At 46.1% G+C, this 19,492-nt stretch overlaps 1 protein-coding gene across 1 annotated transcript in view; it reads right to left on the bottom strand.

Moving 5' to 3' along the window:
* The window catches only part of RIC1 (RIC1 homolog, RAB6A GEF complex partner 1), a 1,165,874-nt gene that overhangs the window by 100,014 nt on the left and 1,046,368 nt on the right, over window positions 1-19,492 (bottom strand). The window contains exon 19 of the mRNA XM_069626020.1: window positions 11,962-12,690. Within this exon, the coding sequence (XP_069482121.1) occupies window positions 11,962-12,690 (729 nt within the window). The remainder of the gene's footprint in view (window positions 1-11,961; window positions 12,691-19,492) is intronic.

The following is a 19,492-nucleotide window of genomic DNA, read 5'->3' as shown; positions in this document are numbered from 1 at the left end:
GTGGTATAGGTGAAGATTGTTACCTATAGTCCCTGTAGGTAGTATGAGTACTAACAGGAGGCAGCGTATTGAATACAGACGTAGTTCTGTGAGGAGTCAGTTGGAAAAGTCTCTGTAGAAGCAACAGAGAGAGGTACTCAGAACAGGAGCCAAAAGTGCCCTACACAGTGATTGGTAATCCATGCAAGGGTGTGCTCACGGTGGTTGCATGGCTGGACCCCAATGGAATGCCAGAGGGGCAGAGTTTGTGTAAGGGGCACTCAAGAGTGCTGGTGTTACCCATGTGTCCGTGGGGAGTCATTATGGTGGTGGCAATGCATTGCCTAATTGATGCTCATCAGGTGCGTGGTGGGTGACTTGCACGCAAGTGGCACCCAAAAATGTTATAATACAAAGCGTGACAGCGCGGTTGGTTGACCTCAGAGTGCTCAGGCGTCACGCGGACGAAAAAACTAGCGTGGACCCTGGAGGTAGTGATTGGAAAGCCGAGGGTGATGTGCACGCTGCCGAATGGCACCCGTGGTGTAATTGGCATGCGCTGGGTGCGGCGGGTGACCCTTGGAATACTGGGGTGTCCCGTGGGAGAACACACACTCCCGCTCTAAAATGGAGGGTGAATGGCATGCATTCAGGTGGGCACAGTGACACACGTGTCAATTGTCTGTGGGATCTTACCTGTGTAGGAAGTTCTACGGTGTGCTGCTCAGAGGGGGCAGTCGGCGGTCTGTCTGCATTCTCCAGCGTGGCTCGAGATGTGTGCCGTTGTCATGGAGATAGACTTTATTTATACAGGCGGCCATTTTGGGAGCTGCGAGGATGCGCTGTCCCCGTCTGTGCCGGTGAATGATGCACGGGATACATGTTGACGGGGGCAAAATGAATGTGCACTACTTAAACAAGTGTTGTGCAACGAGTTTGCGTGTTCTGAAAATTATCTAAGTGATAGACTCGCGAAGTGCGACATGCCGTGATTGAGACAGGCATGAGGATAGACGAAAGAGTGTCGCACATGTGGGGAGTACAAATCCGTCAGTGACCATGTTAGCAGAGGTGTGTACACATTGTAGTGCTGAACAAAGTGGAACACATTTAGTTTTTAACAGAGCTTGACAAATGCCTATTTGGATATCATAATGCTCAACTCAGTTCAGGTTATGATGACATAGTTAACCACGGTATGTATACATCACAGTGAAGAGGATACAAACATTTGTTTGCTACATTGCTTGCAGACTGCCTATGTTGACATTATAATGCTGGATTCAATGCACATTGTATTATTTGTGGAGGCGGCCAATTTGGGAGCTCAGAGGATAAATGTACATGGAGGCATATTGAATGTACATTATTATGGCAAGTCATGAGCAGCGAGATGATGTTAGTGATAATAACTCAGCAAGTTGATAATGCCGTGATTAAGGTAGGTATGAAGATGGACACAAGAGTGGTCAACATGTGAGGAGTACATATCTGTTAGCTACCACGTTAGCAACGGTGTGCATACTAGTGATGTAAACAAACAGGACTCCGTTTTCTTTTTACAGTACTTGACAGATGCCCGTTTTGACATTATAATTTTCAATTAAATTAACGAAATACTAATATGGAGATATCATTGATGATGAAGACAGTAATTATAAGAAGTGCTTTCACTCGAGGGTGATGTTTAGGCCTTCTTTCACAGTGCACAGTTTATGAACCCATTTTTGTTCTAATTGGGTAAGCGTTCTGTCAATGTCCCCACCCCTTTTGGTGGTGGTCACTTTTTGTATCACCAGCCACTTCAAATCCATGTGGGTATGGTTCTTCTTGGTGTAATGTTCCACTAGAGGTTTATCTGACACCCTGTTTTTTATACACGAGCAATGCTCACAAATTCTTGTTTTCACTGGTCTCATGGTTTTGCCCACGTACAGGAGTGCGCAGGGGCATATTATGTAGGCAACCTGTTTCGTGTTGCAGTTGGCGTGGTCTCATAAGATCCAGGTGATGTCCTTGTGTTTAAACACTTTGGTTGTTTCTGTGAATTGGCATGCTGTACATTTCCGACATCGATAATGGCCTTGGATGGGAGACAAATTCCACAAGGTGTTTTGTTGCTTGGGTGGTACCACAAAGGTATGTACCAGTGCTTCCTTGATGTTTCTGTTCTTCTTGAACGCGAAGAGCGGAACTTTTTGAAGCGATCCGATGTTCTTGATGAGGGGCCAGTGCTGTTTGATGGTCTTCTTTATCAGATTGCTAAGTGGACTATAAGCGGTGACGCAGACCAAATATACCTATCTAACATTAACTGTGTGTCTAGGAATTTGCATAACAAGTGCAATAGAAACCTCTAAAAAAGTATGAATGGACATATGTAGTGGTCAAAAAGGTATAGTTTAATCTAAATTTTGAAGTTATATTTGTGACACGCTATGTATTAGACCTTATTCTGCAGGAGCAGCAGAGAAAAGCATGAGCAAGATCGCATCACAGGACAAGAGGTGCCAGCAGAGGAAAACGTTGTGGCAAGAACAAAGATCAATGTAAAAACAGATGTAGAGGCAGAGTGATGAAGTAACACTAAATAAGACTAATTCAGAGGTAGCAGCAAGAAGAAAGATCTGACAGAAAAGAAATGTACAAGAAACAAAAGGAAAAATGTAAAGAGAATTCAAAAGGGAAAGATATTAAAAGCAATATGGCAAGAGACAGAGGATTTAACATGCAGACATCAGAGCATAAGATATAGCAATACTGCAATTGATACAGGGGCTTATAAATGTGCCGGTCACAATGAGTAACTGCTGGTCAGTGGAAAATCCTGACACCCAGGAGCTACTTCCAAGTTCAACTCTTGGCCCTTTTCTTATGGGGCGTGGCAAGGTGGCAGATCGACAGGACTGGTCTCCGGTGAGGTCGGAGAGCGACTTCCCAGTGGACCCTGAAATTTGTGTAAATTGATGTAAATGTGGCCCAAAAATTAAAACAGACCCATGGGAACGACTGCACTTGCAAGAAAACGAGGACTGAAGCAGTTGCAGGAGTAAAGGAGCAGAGGAAAGGAAGCTGAGACCCGAAAACAAAATGGCGGCTGCTAAACAAAAGGGATGCAGAGGGTTACATGTCTTTCCATCAAGGCTATGTTCCATGGAATCCTTTTCATTGAAAGATGTTTCCTCAAATTGCCACACAAAGTGCAAAGTGTTTATGCATCGAAACCCTTTCATCGAATAGGGTTTCGTTATAAAAACACTTGACATTTTTTGCATGGAAAGTCGGTGAAACATGCATAATGTTATAAAGTTAGAGGGAACTGTCCAGTGCTAAAATCTATTGAATACAGTTGCAATGTATTTCAGCACTGGACAGCTCCCTCTAACTTGTGTAGTGTTCATTTTTTATTGGTGGGGGATCCCCCCGCAAACTCCCATTTTCAAAATGTAACCCTTTCCTCGACGCATTGAATTTCCAACCCAAACATCCATACATAGATTTTAAAAGGTATGCTTGAGTTGGAAATTTAATTAAAGGGACCACGGGGCAACCTTAGGAAGAAAGTCCCAAGCCTAAGAGACGATCGCTGAACAATGAAATAGCACATGGAAGACAGCTGGGAGCACAGATGCCTTCTTCACGGTTAGTGGGAGGTAAGATTTCACTTGACTGGATGTTTTGCTTGCTCGGGGAGGAGGGTGGTCAGATCATGGGTACATGGTTAGGGACTGGGTCACCTATGCACTTTGGATGAGTTAATTGAAAGTTTCGGGGCCTGCATATTGAGCGGAGTAAGATGATCAAGGCCCACAGGGATGTCATTCCGGTACAATGCCCGTCAGTGTGCAGGAGATATTGGTGTTGGGAACGGTTTGCACTTTTGGAAATTGTGTGAATGCGATGGGTTGGGAGTGGGATGGGGTGATTTAGTTTTTATTTAGTTTTGATTTGGGCATGTCTTGTTAATTTAGGGTGGATATTGCGAGGCGCCGGACCTCCCCCTTCAAGATAGACACCCACGTGTCCATTTGAAATGCTGGGTGATTGCACAGACCTTCCCTCTGGAGTACAGATACAAGACCATTCTCATAGAAGGGTGATCCCTCAGGGAACATATTTGTCCTTGAAAATCCATGGGCTTAATTCCCCCAATGAAGCAGAACATTGTTCTCCAAAGGCTTGAGGCGCTCTCCCTGGCATTAGTGTTCCTTCAGGAGACCCACTTGCTGCCCCGGGATGAGTCACGTATGGTTTGTAAAGCCTACCCCAAAGCACACTTCGCATCCAGCGGCACAAAAACCAAGGTGGTTGCTATATTAGCCCATAAAGGACTCTCACTGAAAGTTACTCATATTGTGTGGGACAGCCAGAGCTGGTTTACAGTACTAAAAGAGTAGTTGCGAACTCACAAGATTACCTCGGTCTCCATATACGGGCCGAATATGGGACTGAGATGTTTTTTGATACCTTAACACAAGGACTAAGGGGCTTCTCTGATGGATCACTGATAATTGCAGGAGACTGTGTCATGGACCCCCTTAAATCTAAAACACTTCACCCCGACAGGTACTGATAAGCGGAACTTTCTGGCCATGACAAAACTTCTGAGACCTGTCCGTAATCAAGACCTGGAGATTCTTTCATCTAGACAAGCAGGATTACACATATTACTCTCCAGTACAGAAGGGGTTCTCCAGACTGGATGATATTGGTCTCCTGGGATCGCATTTCTTTGGTCACGAAAATCGAAATTCTTTCAAGAGCGTTATCAGATCATGTTTCAGTTTGGGTCTCGCTGGACCTGGGTGCCCACCTGCCCATGGCAAAGAAAACCATGGCACCTTAATGACTTTCTACTGAAAGAGGTTGCCATGAGGCTTTACATAACCGATACGCTGACCAATTACTTTGCGGAAACCGATATCGACCCTGACGTACTATGGGAAGCAGGGAAAGCAGTCCTCAAAGTAGCTCTCTTTAGTCAAACATTATAATACACAAGGGTCCCCAAAGCAAGGGGAATACCTCTAGAAGAAAAAGTCAGCTGTCTAGAGAGTGCACAAAGATGAAAACTTGTGCAGGTCCCTGAGGGAACTGCAAACGGCCCAGAAGGTGCCAGAGACCCATCTGATGGATGCTGCAACACAGACTATGCTTAACAAAGCAATTTTATTATTTTAAAGGCAATAAGGCCAATGGCTGCTGGCAGCCAATCATTGCATGCAAGCTCAGCACAACTACATGCACGCTTTGAGGGATGGTAGGGTAACACAGCAGAAAGACAAAATGGTGCTGTTGGAGAAATATTTTAGGGAGGTGGGGTCCAGATTACGGGGAGATGAGGCATAGCGGGCAAGCGTTCTAGACTTGGTGAGACTCCCTAGACTCTCTGCTGAGGACAGGGAGGCATAAGCAGGCATTTCTGAAATCGAGGTCTAAAAGGCCATTCAAAGCCTCTCGTCAGGGAAGACTCCTGGCCCTAATGTGCACTCAGCCATGGTCTACAAGGTGTCTACAGGTACTATCTCCACACTTCACCAAGGTATTTAACAGCTTTCGGGGAAAGGGCTTGTTCTCAGAAACCATGTCAATCTAAAACAACGCTGTTTCCAAAACCGGGGAAGATTGCTCAGCGTGTAGGCTGATTGCGTTGCTGAACACAGATGTAAAAATGTATGGGAAGATTATAGCTAATCGATTAACCAATGTCCTACCCAGGCTCATAGACCAGGACCAAACGTGCTTTATATTGGGCAGTGGGGTACATGATAATATTCGACGAGTAGTAGACCTTATTGAGGCAAAACAGTAAATAACAGACCAGTTTGTGATCCTGGATGCCCATAAGGCATTTGATAGCATGGATTGGGAGTACCTAGATACAGTACTGGAAAACTATAACTTTGGGACGGCCATATGGATGTTCATCATGGCCATGTATACATTTCCTAAAACCAAACTCATGTTAAAGGACGGTGGTCTCAAACAATCCAGTCGGAAAGTGGTACGAGACGGGGCTGCCCACTCTCGCCCCTTATCTTTGCCCTGGTCATTGAACCTTTGGCGCAGCGGGTTCGAGAGAACCCAAGGATCTGGGGAATCACGTTTAGAGAGACGACACACAAAATAATGCTGTACTCAGATGATCTGTTGTGTTTTTTTTGCAGATTCAGTAGTCTCTTTACTGGAATTGTTAGATACCCTACAAGTGTTTGGTGGGGCCTGTGGGTTTCAGGTTACCAAGAATAAATCAGTGGGCCTGAATATTACTGAGACTCAACTGAATTTGGGATTGCTTTGAAATGTTTCTGCCCTGAAATGGACAAGGATAAGATTACCTATCGGGGAGTTAAAATAACGTCCTCATATGATTCCCTAAGATGTGCAAACATCCTCGATTTATTAAGAGAAGCTAAAGAGCAAGTGTTGCAATGGGATCAACAAAAAATGTCCTTGCTGGGTAGGATCCAAGCAGTGAAGATGACTACTCGCACGACCATTGTATGTGTTCCATGCATTACCCATAGAACTTTGATCCAGAGACCTATAGGAACTCTAGAAGCCGATTACCAGGATCGTATGGGTCTGGTAGGTGTCCCAGACTACAGAGAAGGGTCATGGTGAGATATGATAGGATTGGTTATTTTGAACGCGCTTAATACCCAGAGGTTTCTAAGCACAGATCCTTGGGTATGGAAGGGCTGGGTGTCCCATCGATTAAGGGGCACTTCCTGGCAACGCAGCTCGCCCAGTTAATGGACTAGCCGCCAGAAACAAGATACCCCAAAGCGGAAGATGGCTGAATCGACAGGGCTCTCTTCCCCATTACACGTACTTCCATTCATGGGGAAAACAGCCAGGGTGCACACAGGGGCACTAATGCAAACCACAGTGTGCACACAAACACTGGGACAGAGCAGTTCATTCTCATTGGGAATCCCTTCGGGTTTTGACCCACTCTCTGCCCTCAGCGGTAATCCAAAGTTCTCACCTAGGATGAATAAAAGGCAAAATGAAAAGGGAGTCTACTCTGAAGCTGGGGGATTTATGAAAAGAAGGGGCACCCTTAACTTCGTCTAACTCAAAATCTAATTTCTTCCATGTTACACTTGGGGGATTTTCCAAGACACCTAGTGTGATTTCAAGTTATAAATCTGTATGTTTAATTAAAAAAAAAAAAGTTTTTAATATTAATGTAAACCTAAAAATGGCTTGCCTTCTAACTACTTTGCCCGTCTTTTATTCACGTTAAGTAGAATTGAGTCATTAGCTTAGTTGTGGCTTGCTTGGCTACTGTAAAATTTAGATCTCATTTATTTCCCATGGAATTGTCTAGATGTTTTAACTAAGTTTTAATCTCATAATGCAGGAACACCAATTTCCTCTAATTTACTTTTAATTAACCAACTGTAGTGGTAGTCCCAGTAGCAGTATCTCACTTAGTTTTGTGCAGATGCCAGCCCTTGGTGTTCGAAGTCTTTTAGTTACAAGGAAGTCAATACATTGCAACAATCTCATGTAATGTTGCGAACACGGCAACACTTGGCATTCGTGGCTTATTGATTGGAAACAATCATTCTGTAATGTGACAACATAATGGCGTCATATCTAACGTCACAGAGCCAGGTTTTCCTTTACAACAATAACTTTGCGTTGGTGTGATGGGGCCCAAGAATGGGATGGCAGGGGGACGAGGACTAAACCCTTACCAGTCCTGGAATGTGTCAAATAAGGGTGCATTTCGGTGCTTTGGCTTTTCTCCCTTTAGATGCTACTAACATAGCAAACCTGGATGCAGAAGCTCCATCTCTCTTGGGGAGAAGATGGGTGTGTTTTTATTTGCGGATGATACCAGCCTAATATCAAAGACAGACACCAAGTGGCCTAAAATGCCAGTTAGACACTTTCACCAGTTAGTGTACAGTTAAAATACTGAAGGTCAATGTTGGTAAAACCAAATCCATGTCGTGCTGCACCAGACATTTATTTCAATGGTGAACTCCTGGGACTTGTAGTTAATTTTGACTACTTAATATGTCAGACAGAATAACCTGAAATTCTGGGCATCCAGTGATGCATAAACCCTTGGAAGAATTGAAAATACATTTGTATAAGAATCTCCTATGACTCATTAGTACACCTACAATTCCTTTGTTGATACATGGGGCATCTGGGTAAATCTACTTCTCAATTCAGGCCTTTACTCTATTAGGCAAGGTTATGGCTCCCACCTAAACTAGAAAATATAGAGGGCCTATGAATGATGTACACTGACATATGGGAGCAAGATCACTCCTATGGAATAATATGTAACACAGAGGTTTATGCTTCTGTATTTGGCATATATGTGGGTCAACCAATTATGCATTGTGGTAGGGAGATAGCTTGAAATAAATCAGACATACGTCTTGTGGTGCTTGAGATAATGGGTGTCTAATAGCAAGACAAATTCATTACTCCTACGCTATCTGGATAAGGTTGCAAGTAAATGTGAGAGCTACCTGGATTTGAGAATTCATTATGATAAAGCTTTATATATTAAGTATCACATGGGTATCCCTCAATTTTCATCTCATTGGACTGAGCATGAAATGCAGAACAAATGTTCTTCGGTTCACCAACTAGAGAAGCCATAGCACATTTTAAATTTGACTCACTGTCCATAAAACCAAGAAATTGTTTTCCCAATTACACTGTTTAGAAATGTAGAAATGTGCACTGCAAAGGAGGCCTACTAATGAGAAGGTCAAAATCAAATCCCCAAGTGGCATTGCATATGGCCAGATTCTTGAGTTGGGCATGCAGGTTGAGAAGATAATGATTTGAAACTAGTCCTCTTTATTGGCTAGAAAGCTGTGATGTTAGAAAGGGATTGGCATTCAGTCATTTCAGTTTTTATGATGTTTTATCTATTTATAGAAAGGTTATATTTATGTAATCACACAAAACAGGAACAGGACTATGGTTATTACTAATATTTCTTCAGTTTGGCAATACTGGTATTGTGTTACCTATTCTGACCCTGGCCGGAAGAACACCCTTACCCTACAGAGTGTTTTATCCCTAGTTTGAGAGTGGAGTACCGCCTCTCTTAAAGAGGATAGACAAGGAGGGAAAAATGGCCCTAACCCTACAATGAGTTATTGATCAGTGTTGCCAGAGTGTTATGAGGCTTTCCCAATTAGGAGCATAAAAACAAAAAAGGCATAAAAATGATTGTTCTTGGGAGAGCATACAACGGGGGATTTCAGGTGCTTTATTCACCCTCCGTAGTGTGTGCTGTCCCCACTCATCTATATACTTGCATAGAGCAAGTGTAAATTACAAACCAATTGATAAAAATATAAAGGACTCATTGTATTCCTGATGTCTCAAGTGTTTAGATATCACCATCCTTTTTTGCCAGTAGACATCTTTCAAACTTCGTTACGGAACTTTTTCATAAGACTCGATATACTAAATAGAAAAAGCCATTGTTGCACCATGTAGATCATAGGCGTTAAAAGTAAGTTATTCTTGGCATGTGTCTCCTATGCATTCGAGACATCCATAGATTCTGAGGTTGACCAGTTTCGATGATGTATCTTTTTCATTTCTTCAGGACCAATTCCTTATCCTGTAAGAGTCAACCTTCTATCAGCCCGATGTGGCGGTAACCCATATCCCACCTTGGAAGCAAGTCAGTTGGAGTATCTTGCAAATTGACTTTCTCTCTGTCATTTTCTATGGTGGTCACAGCGATACAGCTGGGAGCCCCAAAGTTGTTCACACTGGCTCAAATGCTGTCCGGCAGTAATATACAGCATACATTACTTACTGTAATCTTATTTCTGATGCTTGTAGCTGCTTAGATTCACATGCTTTTACATAGGCCATCTATTGGTAGGTGCACGGTATTGCAGAATTCGTTTTTTGCAGTTCGAAAAGGGAGGTTGACTGGCGTGTTTGTAAAACTATCCCTAGTGTGACGTGTACTGTACCCATGGTGCTTCGCACGTCGAGGTCCCCGAGATTGTTTCTTCCACCATTGTGATCGGTCGATTGTATGCAGAGTCTGTAGCTTTTGCTACTCTAATTTAAACAGTTATGTTACTTATATATTTCTTGCGCCTTTCGACAGACGCAACCACGATACACGTTCCTCAAGCAACATTCAACATCCATCGGCTGGCGAATTTCAATTAATTCATTGACAGCTTGATGATATGCTTCACCCTACACCAAGCTTCAGCCTTGCAGTAGGGAGATTGAGGGGACTGATTATTTACATCTTCCTTGGAGAATGCATACTTTCTTTTTATGCTTATTCTTTGTCTAGCTGCCTTTATATTTAAAAACAAAGATGGAAAGAACTCCATTTAAATTCCATCCATCCTGTAACAGAAAACCTCTGTTGAAGGACACTCATCGAGTGTGTAACTACTGCGTGATCATCCAGAAAGGCGGTGTGCGTTGTCTAAGCTCTTTAAGCATAAGATGCTGAAGGAGAGCGTACCAAACAGTGGGAGGCCTACGGTATAATGACGAGTCTGAAACTCCCACTGGCGCCTTCGAATCAGATTTAGAAGGCCAAGGCAGCGCAGAACAAGTCATGCAATACTCTGCACCACCATTAGGTGTCAACCTATGCAAAGCATGTGATTCTAAGCAGATCCACAAGCCTCAGAAATATATAACAATCGTTCCTGTCTGTCCACAGCTCTCTTCTCTCATTAACCTTTCTCATTGCTTCTGGAATGCCTGCTCCAAGTTAGTTTGCTCAGCTGTTATCTCACCCCAACTCCCTTTCAGCATCTCACCTCCTCTATTCCACCGTTCAGAGCCAAGAGATCAGTTCAGTGAGCTATGAACCTCTGCTTTAGTACCCACCTCTACAGGGGTCTGCTATACCTTGTTGCAGTGAACTCTCGGTTATCTGTAATTTACAGCCCAGAATCCCACTACTGGTCATGTGCCTTTGCTGGTCCTCAATTAATAGCCGGGGCGATTACTAGTTCCCCCCCCCCCTCTGATGGATTTCTTCAGGTGGATCCACAAAGTAGATTGTATAGCCTAAAAATGTGAACAAATATGCCATACAAAACATTACAGTGAAAAAGGGCAGTGGGGCGTGCAGGGGTGTCCCCTACACCCTTCTTCACTGTAATTTGAGTGGGAGATCCAGGGGTGTCCCCGACTCCAAAAAACATTTTAAAAACATTTTAAAAAAGAAAAGCGGACACTGGGGGGTGCCAGTTCCCATACACTCAAGTGAAGGGAACCGGTGTCGCAGAGGGATGTTGGTGACAGTGGTACACAAGGAGGTGTGCCGCCGACACATAAGTAAGGGTGTGGGGCCAAGGGCAAAGTCAGAAATGTTCAGGGGAGAAAAGACAGTTATTTTTCGGAAAAATAACTGTCTTTTCTCTCTCAAACACTTTTGGCTTCGATCTTCCAACCCCAATCCCCTAGAAGGATAGCGACATGTCACTAATTGATGTTTTCATGTGCTGTTTCAGGGAGACAGTTAAACTGTCCTTTTTTCTCAAAGTTGGCAAGGGAAGCCAGGTGTATTGAGAGCGAGATTGATCAAGAGAGAAGCTCCTGAAAATGAGTTAGTGTCAGACATATTTGTTTCCATCATTAGGATAGTTTTGACATCAGAATAAGTTTCACACAAGGGCATCAACATTCTTTGTTATTAGTGCTATTGCATGCATTTTACAAGGAACCAAAAATAAACACTGGATAAATGTTAATGGATCAATTCAAAAATGTCAGCTACAAAGTGTACAACAAAGTGGTGTTTCTAAAAAAACATGTTCTGCATTTCTTTCTTCCTCACTTCTTAGTGTCTGGTTTAATGACACTGCTTTAGTTTATCTCAAACTGTGTTTAACTTGTTTTGATTATTAGACATTCCTTGATTACATCAAGACATTCCCACTTGAAAATCATTTGCAATGAAACTTCGATAGACTTTCTAAAAATGTATATAGTTACCTGCAAGATAATAAGGTAAGAGGCTGCTGTGTCCAAGTCCTGAGCCATTAGGCATTCCTCAAACAAGTCCTTAGGGTTTCCCACAGCAGCAAAAAGGTAATTCCAGAGGGCATACTCAGTCTTTCGTGCACAGTGCACCACAGTCTGCAGGAAAAGGGGGAACTCTGTGATAAATTTTGCCACGGTGGGTAGCAGAGGGTCGGGAATAGGCTCCCGTGAGGTAGCTTCTTCTTCCAATACTTCATGAAGCATCAGCTCCAGTACATGAGGGAAGTATGGTAAGGTGGCACAGGAGTGGGCTAAAAGCAAGGCTTGTTCCCCTAGGTTCCTCACCAAAAGCTGGCGCAAAATGTGATGGAGGTAGATTTGTGAGGTCCTCTCCACAATAGAGTAAGGGAAGATGACCTCCAAGTGTTCTGTAGCGTTACTGGGAGAGTTCCAGCAGTCAAAGAGCACAGTCTCGTTCACAGCTCCAAGGACCAGTGCATCTTCAAAAAGCACAGCCAATGGATAGATGTTGATGTGGAAAGGCAGCATAATCCGCCTCGAAAGGAAGGAATGTGGTTTGCGGTGATCCCTGGGAAACAGAGGAAGCCAAACTTTCATGCCATATCCACCGCAGCTGAGCCAAAGCGCCTCCAAGAGATGTCGCTTCTGCTTGTTGGCCCTGCAGGTAGTCCAAACATTTTCCACTGACTGCGCCAATACCACTGGAGCACAGAAAGGCAGCTGAAAGTAGGAGAAGTAAAGTTACCAAGAGTTTTCAGCCTTAAGAAGGGTAAACAGCTTCAGGTGTCTAAATATGTATTACCTTTCAAAAAGGAAGATACAAAGATGCTCTCAAATAAATGTGTTTTAACAGTACAAATTAAATAAAGCCTACAAACATTGATTTGCGCATAAGACATGCCCAGGATCAAAGTGAAAAGGGAAACCCTGCTTAAAGCATTTAATTTTAACTTTCAGAATCTTGGGATTTTAAAGTTACTTAAACCAATGATTACCTAGAGCAAGGACTGCACTGCCATAAAAGATCCTCAGATTGGAATATGCAGGTCTCATAACGGGTTTAATAATGTAAACAATACATCATATGACATTATTTGCCAATATTATTTTCTTTAATATCTTAGTCATTTAGAATCGAAATTGGGCAGCAAGACTTCTAGAACAAGAAAAGAAAGAAAACCACCTCCATTCTTGCATCCAAACCAAATCACTATAAATTTGTTTTGGTCACACCAGCGTAATAGACACTTTTTCCACATTAGTAATCCAAACAATAGCCAATTTGGTGATGAGAAATACATTTTTAAACCCTGCTCCCAGCTATTTTGCTTTTTTTGCCCTTTGGGTGGACCAACAGGCACAGCAAAATGCCAGTTGTGCTGACAAGGAACAAGTTACTTACCTGTAACTGTTGTTCTCCAGCATGGGTCTGGCATGGATTCATATGCTCATGAATATTCCCCGTCGTCAGGCTGGGAATCCTCAGTAAAGAAAACAAATCAGTTTCAGTTTTGTTTCTGAACTGTCTTTCTACTAATAACCAATCACTGGTCTCTGGGTCATGCTTCCTCCAGCCAATGCCTGCCCTCTACCTAAGCCCCTCCTCTGGCAGCCATATTCAGATTTGGAAGCATGTAAAGTGGCAGTAGGACCAAGAAAAGAGAGAGGGGTTGGAGGGAGGGTTCACATGCGAATCCATGCCAGATCCATGCTGGAGAACAACAGTTACAGGAAAGTAACTTGTTCCTTCTCCAGCATGGGGTCTGGCATGGATTCACATGCTCATGAATACAAGAATACATAGCACTACACACATGCACAACCACAGGAGGTGGCAAGGCTCAACATTAAGCATTTCAAAAACCCAACATTAAGCATCTATTACCTCCTCACCAGGCTCACCTTCAAGCAGACAGGTTGCGCAGCACTGCCTGGCTGACTCTGGAGGTTATAGGTCAAAGGTTAGAATCAAAAGGATCGGAATACAATAAGGTTGAATCAAAAGGACCGAAAACAAAAAGGGTCGATTTTTTTTTTTTGTGGTAAAAAAAAATACTTTTTTCCTATACGGAAACCCCAAAAAAACGATATTTAAAAAAAAAAAAAAAAAAAATCAACCCTTTTGTTTTAGGTCCCACTGACTCGACCCTATGGCATTCGATCCTTTTGGATTCAACCTTTGTCCGGACACCGACTCTGGACTCCTCCCTGGAATCCCGGTCGACGCAGTAGAATCTTGTGAAGGTGTGTGTCGACCCCCACGTAACAGCCCTGCAGATGTCCAGCAGGGGCACACCAGACAGGAACGCCGTAGCAGCAGCGATCGCTCTGGTTGAATGGGCTCTCGGACGGCCGGGCAACGGTCGGTTTGCCAACCAGTGACAGTGCATGATGCAGCCGGACAGCCATCTGGAAATGGAAGCCTTATGGAGGGCCTTCCCTTGGTTCACAGGGCCAAAGTTCAAACAGCTGTAGAACTTCAGCGCTCTAGCCACATCCAGCGAGTGCAAAGTCCTCTCAGCCAGCGACGAAATAGACGGGAAGAAAACGGGTAACACCAAGGGCTTGTTGAGATGGAAGTCCAACAGCACCTTGGGCATGAAGGAGGGGTGCGCCCTCAGCACTACCCTTGTCTCGTGGAATGTCAGATACGGAGGTTTACAGGAGAGGGCCTGATCTCTCCCACTCGTTGTGCGGAGGTGATGGCCACAAGAAACGCGGTCTTCCACGATAGGAATTTCAACAGTGCCGAATGCAGCGGCTCGCATGGTGGACCCATGAGCCTGGTCAGCACCACGTTGAGCTCCCACGCCGGGGCCGGAGCCTTCACCGGCGGGAACGAGCGGAATAGTCCTTTCATGAACTCCTTCACCAACGATGAGACCACAGCAATGACCGCGCCAGAGTTCTGGTGTAGCGGGAGATCGCCGCCAGATGGATTTTGACGCAGGCATGAGCCGGCCCTGCCTTGGCCAGTGACAGCAAGTACGGCAGCACGTGAGGGGCCGTAATACGCAGAGGGCTGATCTTCCGTGAACGGCACGAGACAGAGAACCTCTTCTATTTACGTCCATAGAACTTAAGAGTTGAGGACACCCTGGCCTTTGCAAGCACCTCCTTGCAGTCTGCCGGGATATCGTACCCTCTGAACTCTAGTGCTGCAGGAGCCAGACCTGCAGGTTCAGCGATTCTGGGTCGTGATGTAGGATGGCGCCTCCTTCCCTGGCAAGAAGATCTGCGTCTGTTGGCAGTTTGACTGGGGGGGTGGGAGGGGGACGCTGACATGTCCAGAAGGTCCGGGAACCAAATCTGCCTTGGCCACGCCGGTGCAACGAGGATCACCCTGCACCAGGACCGTCAGTTGATGGATGAGCCGCAACGGCAGGAACGCATACAGGAACAGGCCGTCCCAGGGAATGAGAATGCATCGCCCATGCTCCCCGGCTGGGGAAACCTGCTGGCGAACCTCCGGCACTTGGTGTTCATCGCTGTCGCGAATAAATCGATCTGGGGATTGCCCCATCGTCGGAATAGGAGATCCACCAGATCCTGCCGAACCTCCCACTCGTGGCAAGAGCACAGCTCCCTGCTGAGTAAGTCAGCGATGGCATTCTTTATTCCTGCCAGATGGAAGGGTACCAGAAACATCCCTTGGGCAATGGGCTAGTGCCACAGATCCTGAGCTTCCTTGGATAGGGCTGGGGATCTGGTGCCCCTCCCCCCCACTTCCAGATGTAGAACATCATGGTGGTGTTGTCGGTGAAGACCCTTATCACTTTGCCTTTGAGGGACGGAAGGAAAGACATGAGGGCCCAGAACACGGCCCGGAGCTCCAGAACGTTGTTGTGCAGGGACCTCTCCTCCGGGAGCCAAAGGCCTCTTGCGTCAGAGAGGTGTCTGTCGTCAAAGTTTCCCGATACGCTGGGGTCTAGAAGTCCATGCCCGCCGCGAGATGCGAGCAGTTGCCCCACCACCGGATCGCTTGACGGAAAGTCTCGTTGAGGGAGATCTCATCTTCAAAGCTGCTTGCTGCTTGCATCCAACGGCGTCGAACTCCTGCAGTGGCAGCATCCGCAACCTGCAAAGACGCACGAGGTAGATGCACAATGACATCATGCCGAGCAGGGACTTGATGGACCTCGCCCTGGCCACTTCCAGGGCCAACAGCCGTTGTACCTTGCCCAGGATGGTCTTCTTCCTCTTCTCTGACGGTGAAGCCAGCCGTGCCACTGTGTCGAGTCTGGCTCCCAGGAACAGGGAGTCCTGCGACGGTACCAAGTGGGACTTAGCGAAGTTGATCGCGAATCCCAGATCTGTGAGCAGGCGGACGGTCATTGTTGTGTGATCAACGGCAAGTTCTCTTGACTTTGCTAAAATGAGCCAATCGTCCAGGTATGGGGTATACGTGGATCCCCTGCAGGTGCAGCCGCGCCACCACCAGTGCCAGGCACTTGGTGAAGACCCACGGTGCCGACTTCAACCCGAAGGGCAGGGCCTTGAACTGGTAGTGCTGCCCTTGGACCACAAATCGTAGGAACTTTCGATGCCCCTTGTGTATGGGGATGGGGAAGTAGGCATCCTCCAAGTCCAGCGACGACAGGAAGTCGCCCTCCTCCAGTTGTCCCAACACGTGCTGAAGAGCGACCATCCGGAACCTCTGGGACTTGATGTATTTGTTGAGACGGCTAAGGTCTAGGATGGGCCACCAGCCGCCGGTCTTCTTTCGGACGAGGAAGTACTGCGAGTATACTACAGATCCCCGGAGCCTCTTTGGGACGAGTTCTATTGCGGTATTTTTTTAGCATTGCTCGTACCTCCAGAAGCAGCTGTGGCACGTGGTTTTCCTTCCTGGCCACAGGTGGTAAATGGGGACACTTTCTTTGGAACTCCAGAGTGCGCCAGTGGCCCAGGGCATCTAGCACCCAATGGTCGGTGGAGATGGACTCCCACACGCTGATGAAATTCGCCAGCTGGCCTCCCACGGGGTGCTTGGTTGGAGGCCCAACGTCACGGCTGGTTCAATCTTGTTTCGCCGAGGCCTTGCCACCTTGGCGATGACGGTGTCCTCCGGTCTTGTTGCGGCCTCTGTAGGCTTTCTGCGATGAGGATCGGGCTGCCTGGTGGTACAACGAGGAACTGCCACCGAATCCTTTGGAGGCACCTTGAGACTTGCCTGCGGAGGTCCGAAAGGACGGCCGTCGTTGATGGAGAGAACCCAAGGGCTGGGCTGTCTCAGTGTCCGCCTTGATGGCCTGCAGTGACTCGTCCACTGCCTTGCCGAACAGGTTGTTCCCGTCAAAGGGCATGTCCAGCACCCTGGTCTGCACGTCCTGAAGGAAATCGGTAGCCCTGAGCCAACCGCGCCGGCAAACGCTGTTGCACGTCTGGCGAAAGCCGATGTCGGCGATGCCCATGGCCACTGTGATGGCATGGTCCGAAGCCACCTCGCCTTCCTGCAGGATTTCAAGGGCTTCCGCCCTCTTGTCGTCTGGGAGGAAGTCCAGGAGGGGAGTGAGCTTGAACCACTCCTCCCGGGGCATAGCTGGAAAAGCTCTGATTCCCTAGCGATCATGGCGTGAAAAATAGACCATTTTCCTTGGGGAGAGGCCCGGGCAAGGGGTGACAGGAGATCCGTCCTTTTGTCACCACCATCGTCCTCCATCCCTGTCATCACCATCTCCGTTCTCGTCTCATCCCTCGGTGGAGGGGATGGAGGTGAAGGATGGAAGGGAGGGGGAGGATGGATTTTCCTCTGCTTGTTCGGTGGGCTCCCCAATGACCAGGCGCCGCTGGATCGTCCGCTGGGGGTAAGGGAAACCTTGTCCTTATCTCCGTACACAGGGTCTGCAATGCCATCAAGATTGCTCCTGAATTGTCCTGTGGCGTAGGCATCGGTTGCGACAGGAGGGACGGCTGGGGCGCAGAGTCCTCCGTTTCCTCGACGGCCCGTGGCTCCTCGTCGGCTCCACCATTGCTCTCTACGTCCGCCTCCTCGGGATCCCTTCCGTAGGCCTCGAACTTCTTGTCCAGGATAGCTTTGACACCAGCTAGCTCATCCTCTTTCTCGTCCTGGGGCTTCACATGGGTCTTTTCGAAAGGCTGGAAAGAGTGCAAACCCCTCCTGGCTTCAGAAATGTCAATTTTTTTTAGTCTGATTATAGCACAGACAGCACTGTTCTGAATAACGTGGGGTCTTGCAATTTCACCTTTATTGACTCCTGTCGATTTTCCTATCCGTGACCCAGCTTTGTGGTGTATATGGGGCTTCATGTGGGAGACTTCCCTTCCTTGAGCGCTTGCTGCTTGAGGGGCTATGTTTACTCTGGTTGTACCTTGCAGGGCACCTGTAGACTCTTGACTAGAACTCATAGCCTTAGAAAGAAACAATGAAATATGAAGGTATGCTGTGGGCTATCGCTCAGACCCAGGCAGTATCTAGAAAAGGAGAAATCCAAGAGCCTGTTAAAGTGTAAACCACAAACAATGGGAAGAACCCAACCACACAAAAGCAGACACTAACCTGGCTCAGAAAAGCACCCCATACTGGAAGGTGAAAACTTCAAAGCCACTATAAAAACTCAAAGCAATGACAAAGAAAACCGGTTCTATGTGAAAAGACCTCATTTTAAAGCTCTTCAGTGAAAAAGAGCCATTTACAATGACCTTTCGATTGATTGTAAAACCAGCCTTGTAAAGGACTTTTTCTCTAGAGAGCTTTAAAATGAGTTTTTCTAAATAAATATTCGGGGTGTTTCACCCCAGAGCCCCCCCCATTTTTACTCTTCCCCCAAGCACCCCCATGTCATCCAGGGGATTTCATTGAAAATCGGTTGTTTTGCCGTCAGAAAGACAGCTCCATGCGGTTATGGAGCGGCCTTTCTTTTTTTTCCATTCAGGGTGGGGGTGAAGGGGAGGTCATTTGACCTACAACGGGAAAAACCTGGTGGGTGAAATCAAGCAGTAAGCTGGGCACTAGATCTTTTAAGAATGCATTAGATCAGGGAATCTTCAAAGTGTCAGTGGCCCCTTAAATGGGCCCATGCACCATTTCAACAAACCCATATCCTGACACTATTAGTATAGTTTTCCCCATTGGGTTGTTGTTCCAGCCCTACACCGTATAAAATGGAGTTGATGAATGCCTATTGCTTGTAAATAAAAGGTGTTACTAGGAACCAGAGAAAAAGGAAATCTAGGATTACGAGTTCCCATATTCCACCACCATTTAGAGGGTACTATCTTCGGACATTTGTTAGTGATCAGCAGCTGAGACGCATAGTAGGTAACGGGTGATCTCACCAGCATGCAACGATACACTGTGCAGTCTACAACTCCAAATATTCCAAGACCGTGCCTTCTGTACGTTCTCTAATGTTGCCTGCGGTTTTAGGAGTGTGTAAGAAGTCCAGTTGTGTATGCAGTATGCTCAATTATTGCTGCCAGTCTCTCCTCCAAAAAAAACTGCCAGTGAGCCCCATTTTATCACACCCCCTTTCATTTCAACAATCCATGAAGTGATGTT

The sequence above is a fragment of the Ambystoma mexicanum genome, chromosome 6p (genome assembly GCF_040938575.1).
Source record: "Ambystoma mexicanum isolate Mex_15411 chromosome 6p, UKY_AmexF1_1, whole genome shotgun sequence".
Classification (NCBI taxonomy): domain Eukaryota; kingdom Metazoa; phylum Chordata; class Amphibia; order Caudata; family Ambystomatidae; genus Ambystoma; species Ambystoma mexicanum.
This window is presented reverse-complemented; position numbering and strand designations above follow the sequence as displayed.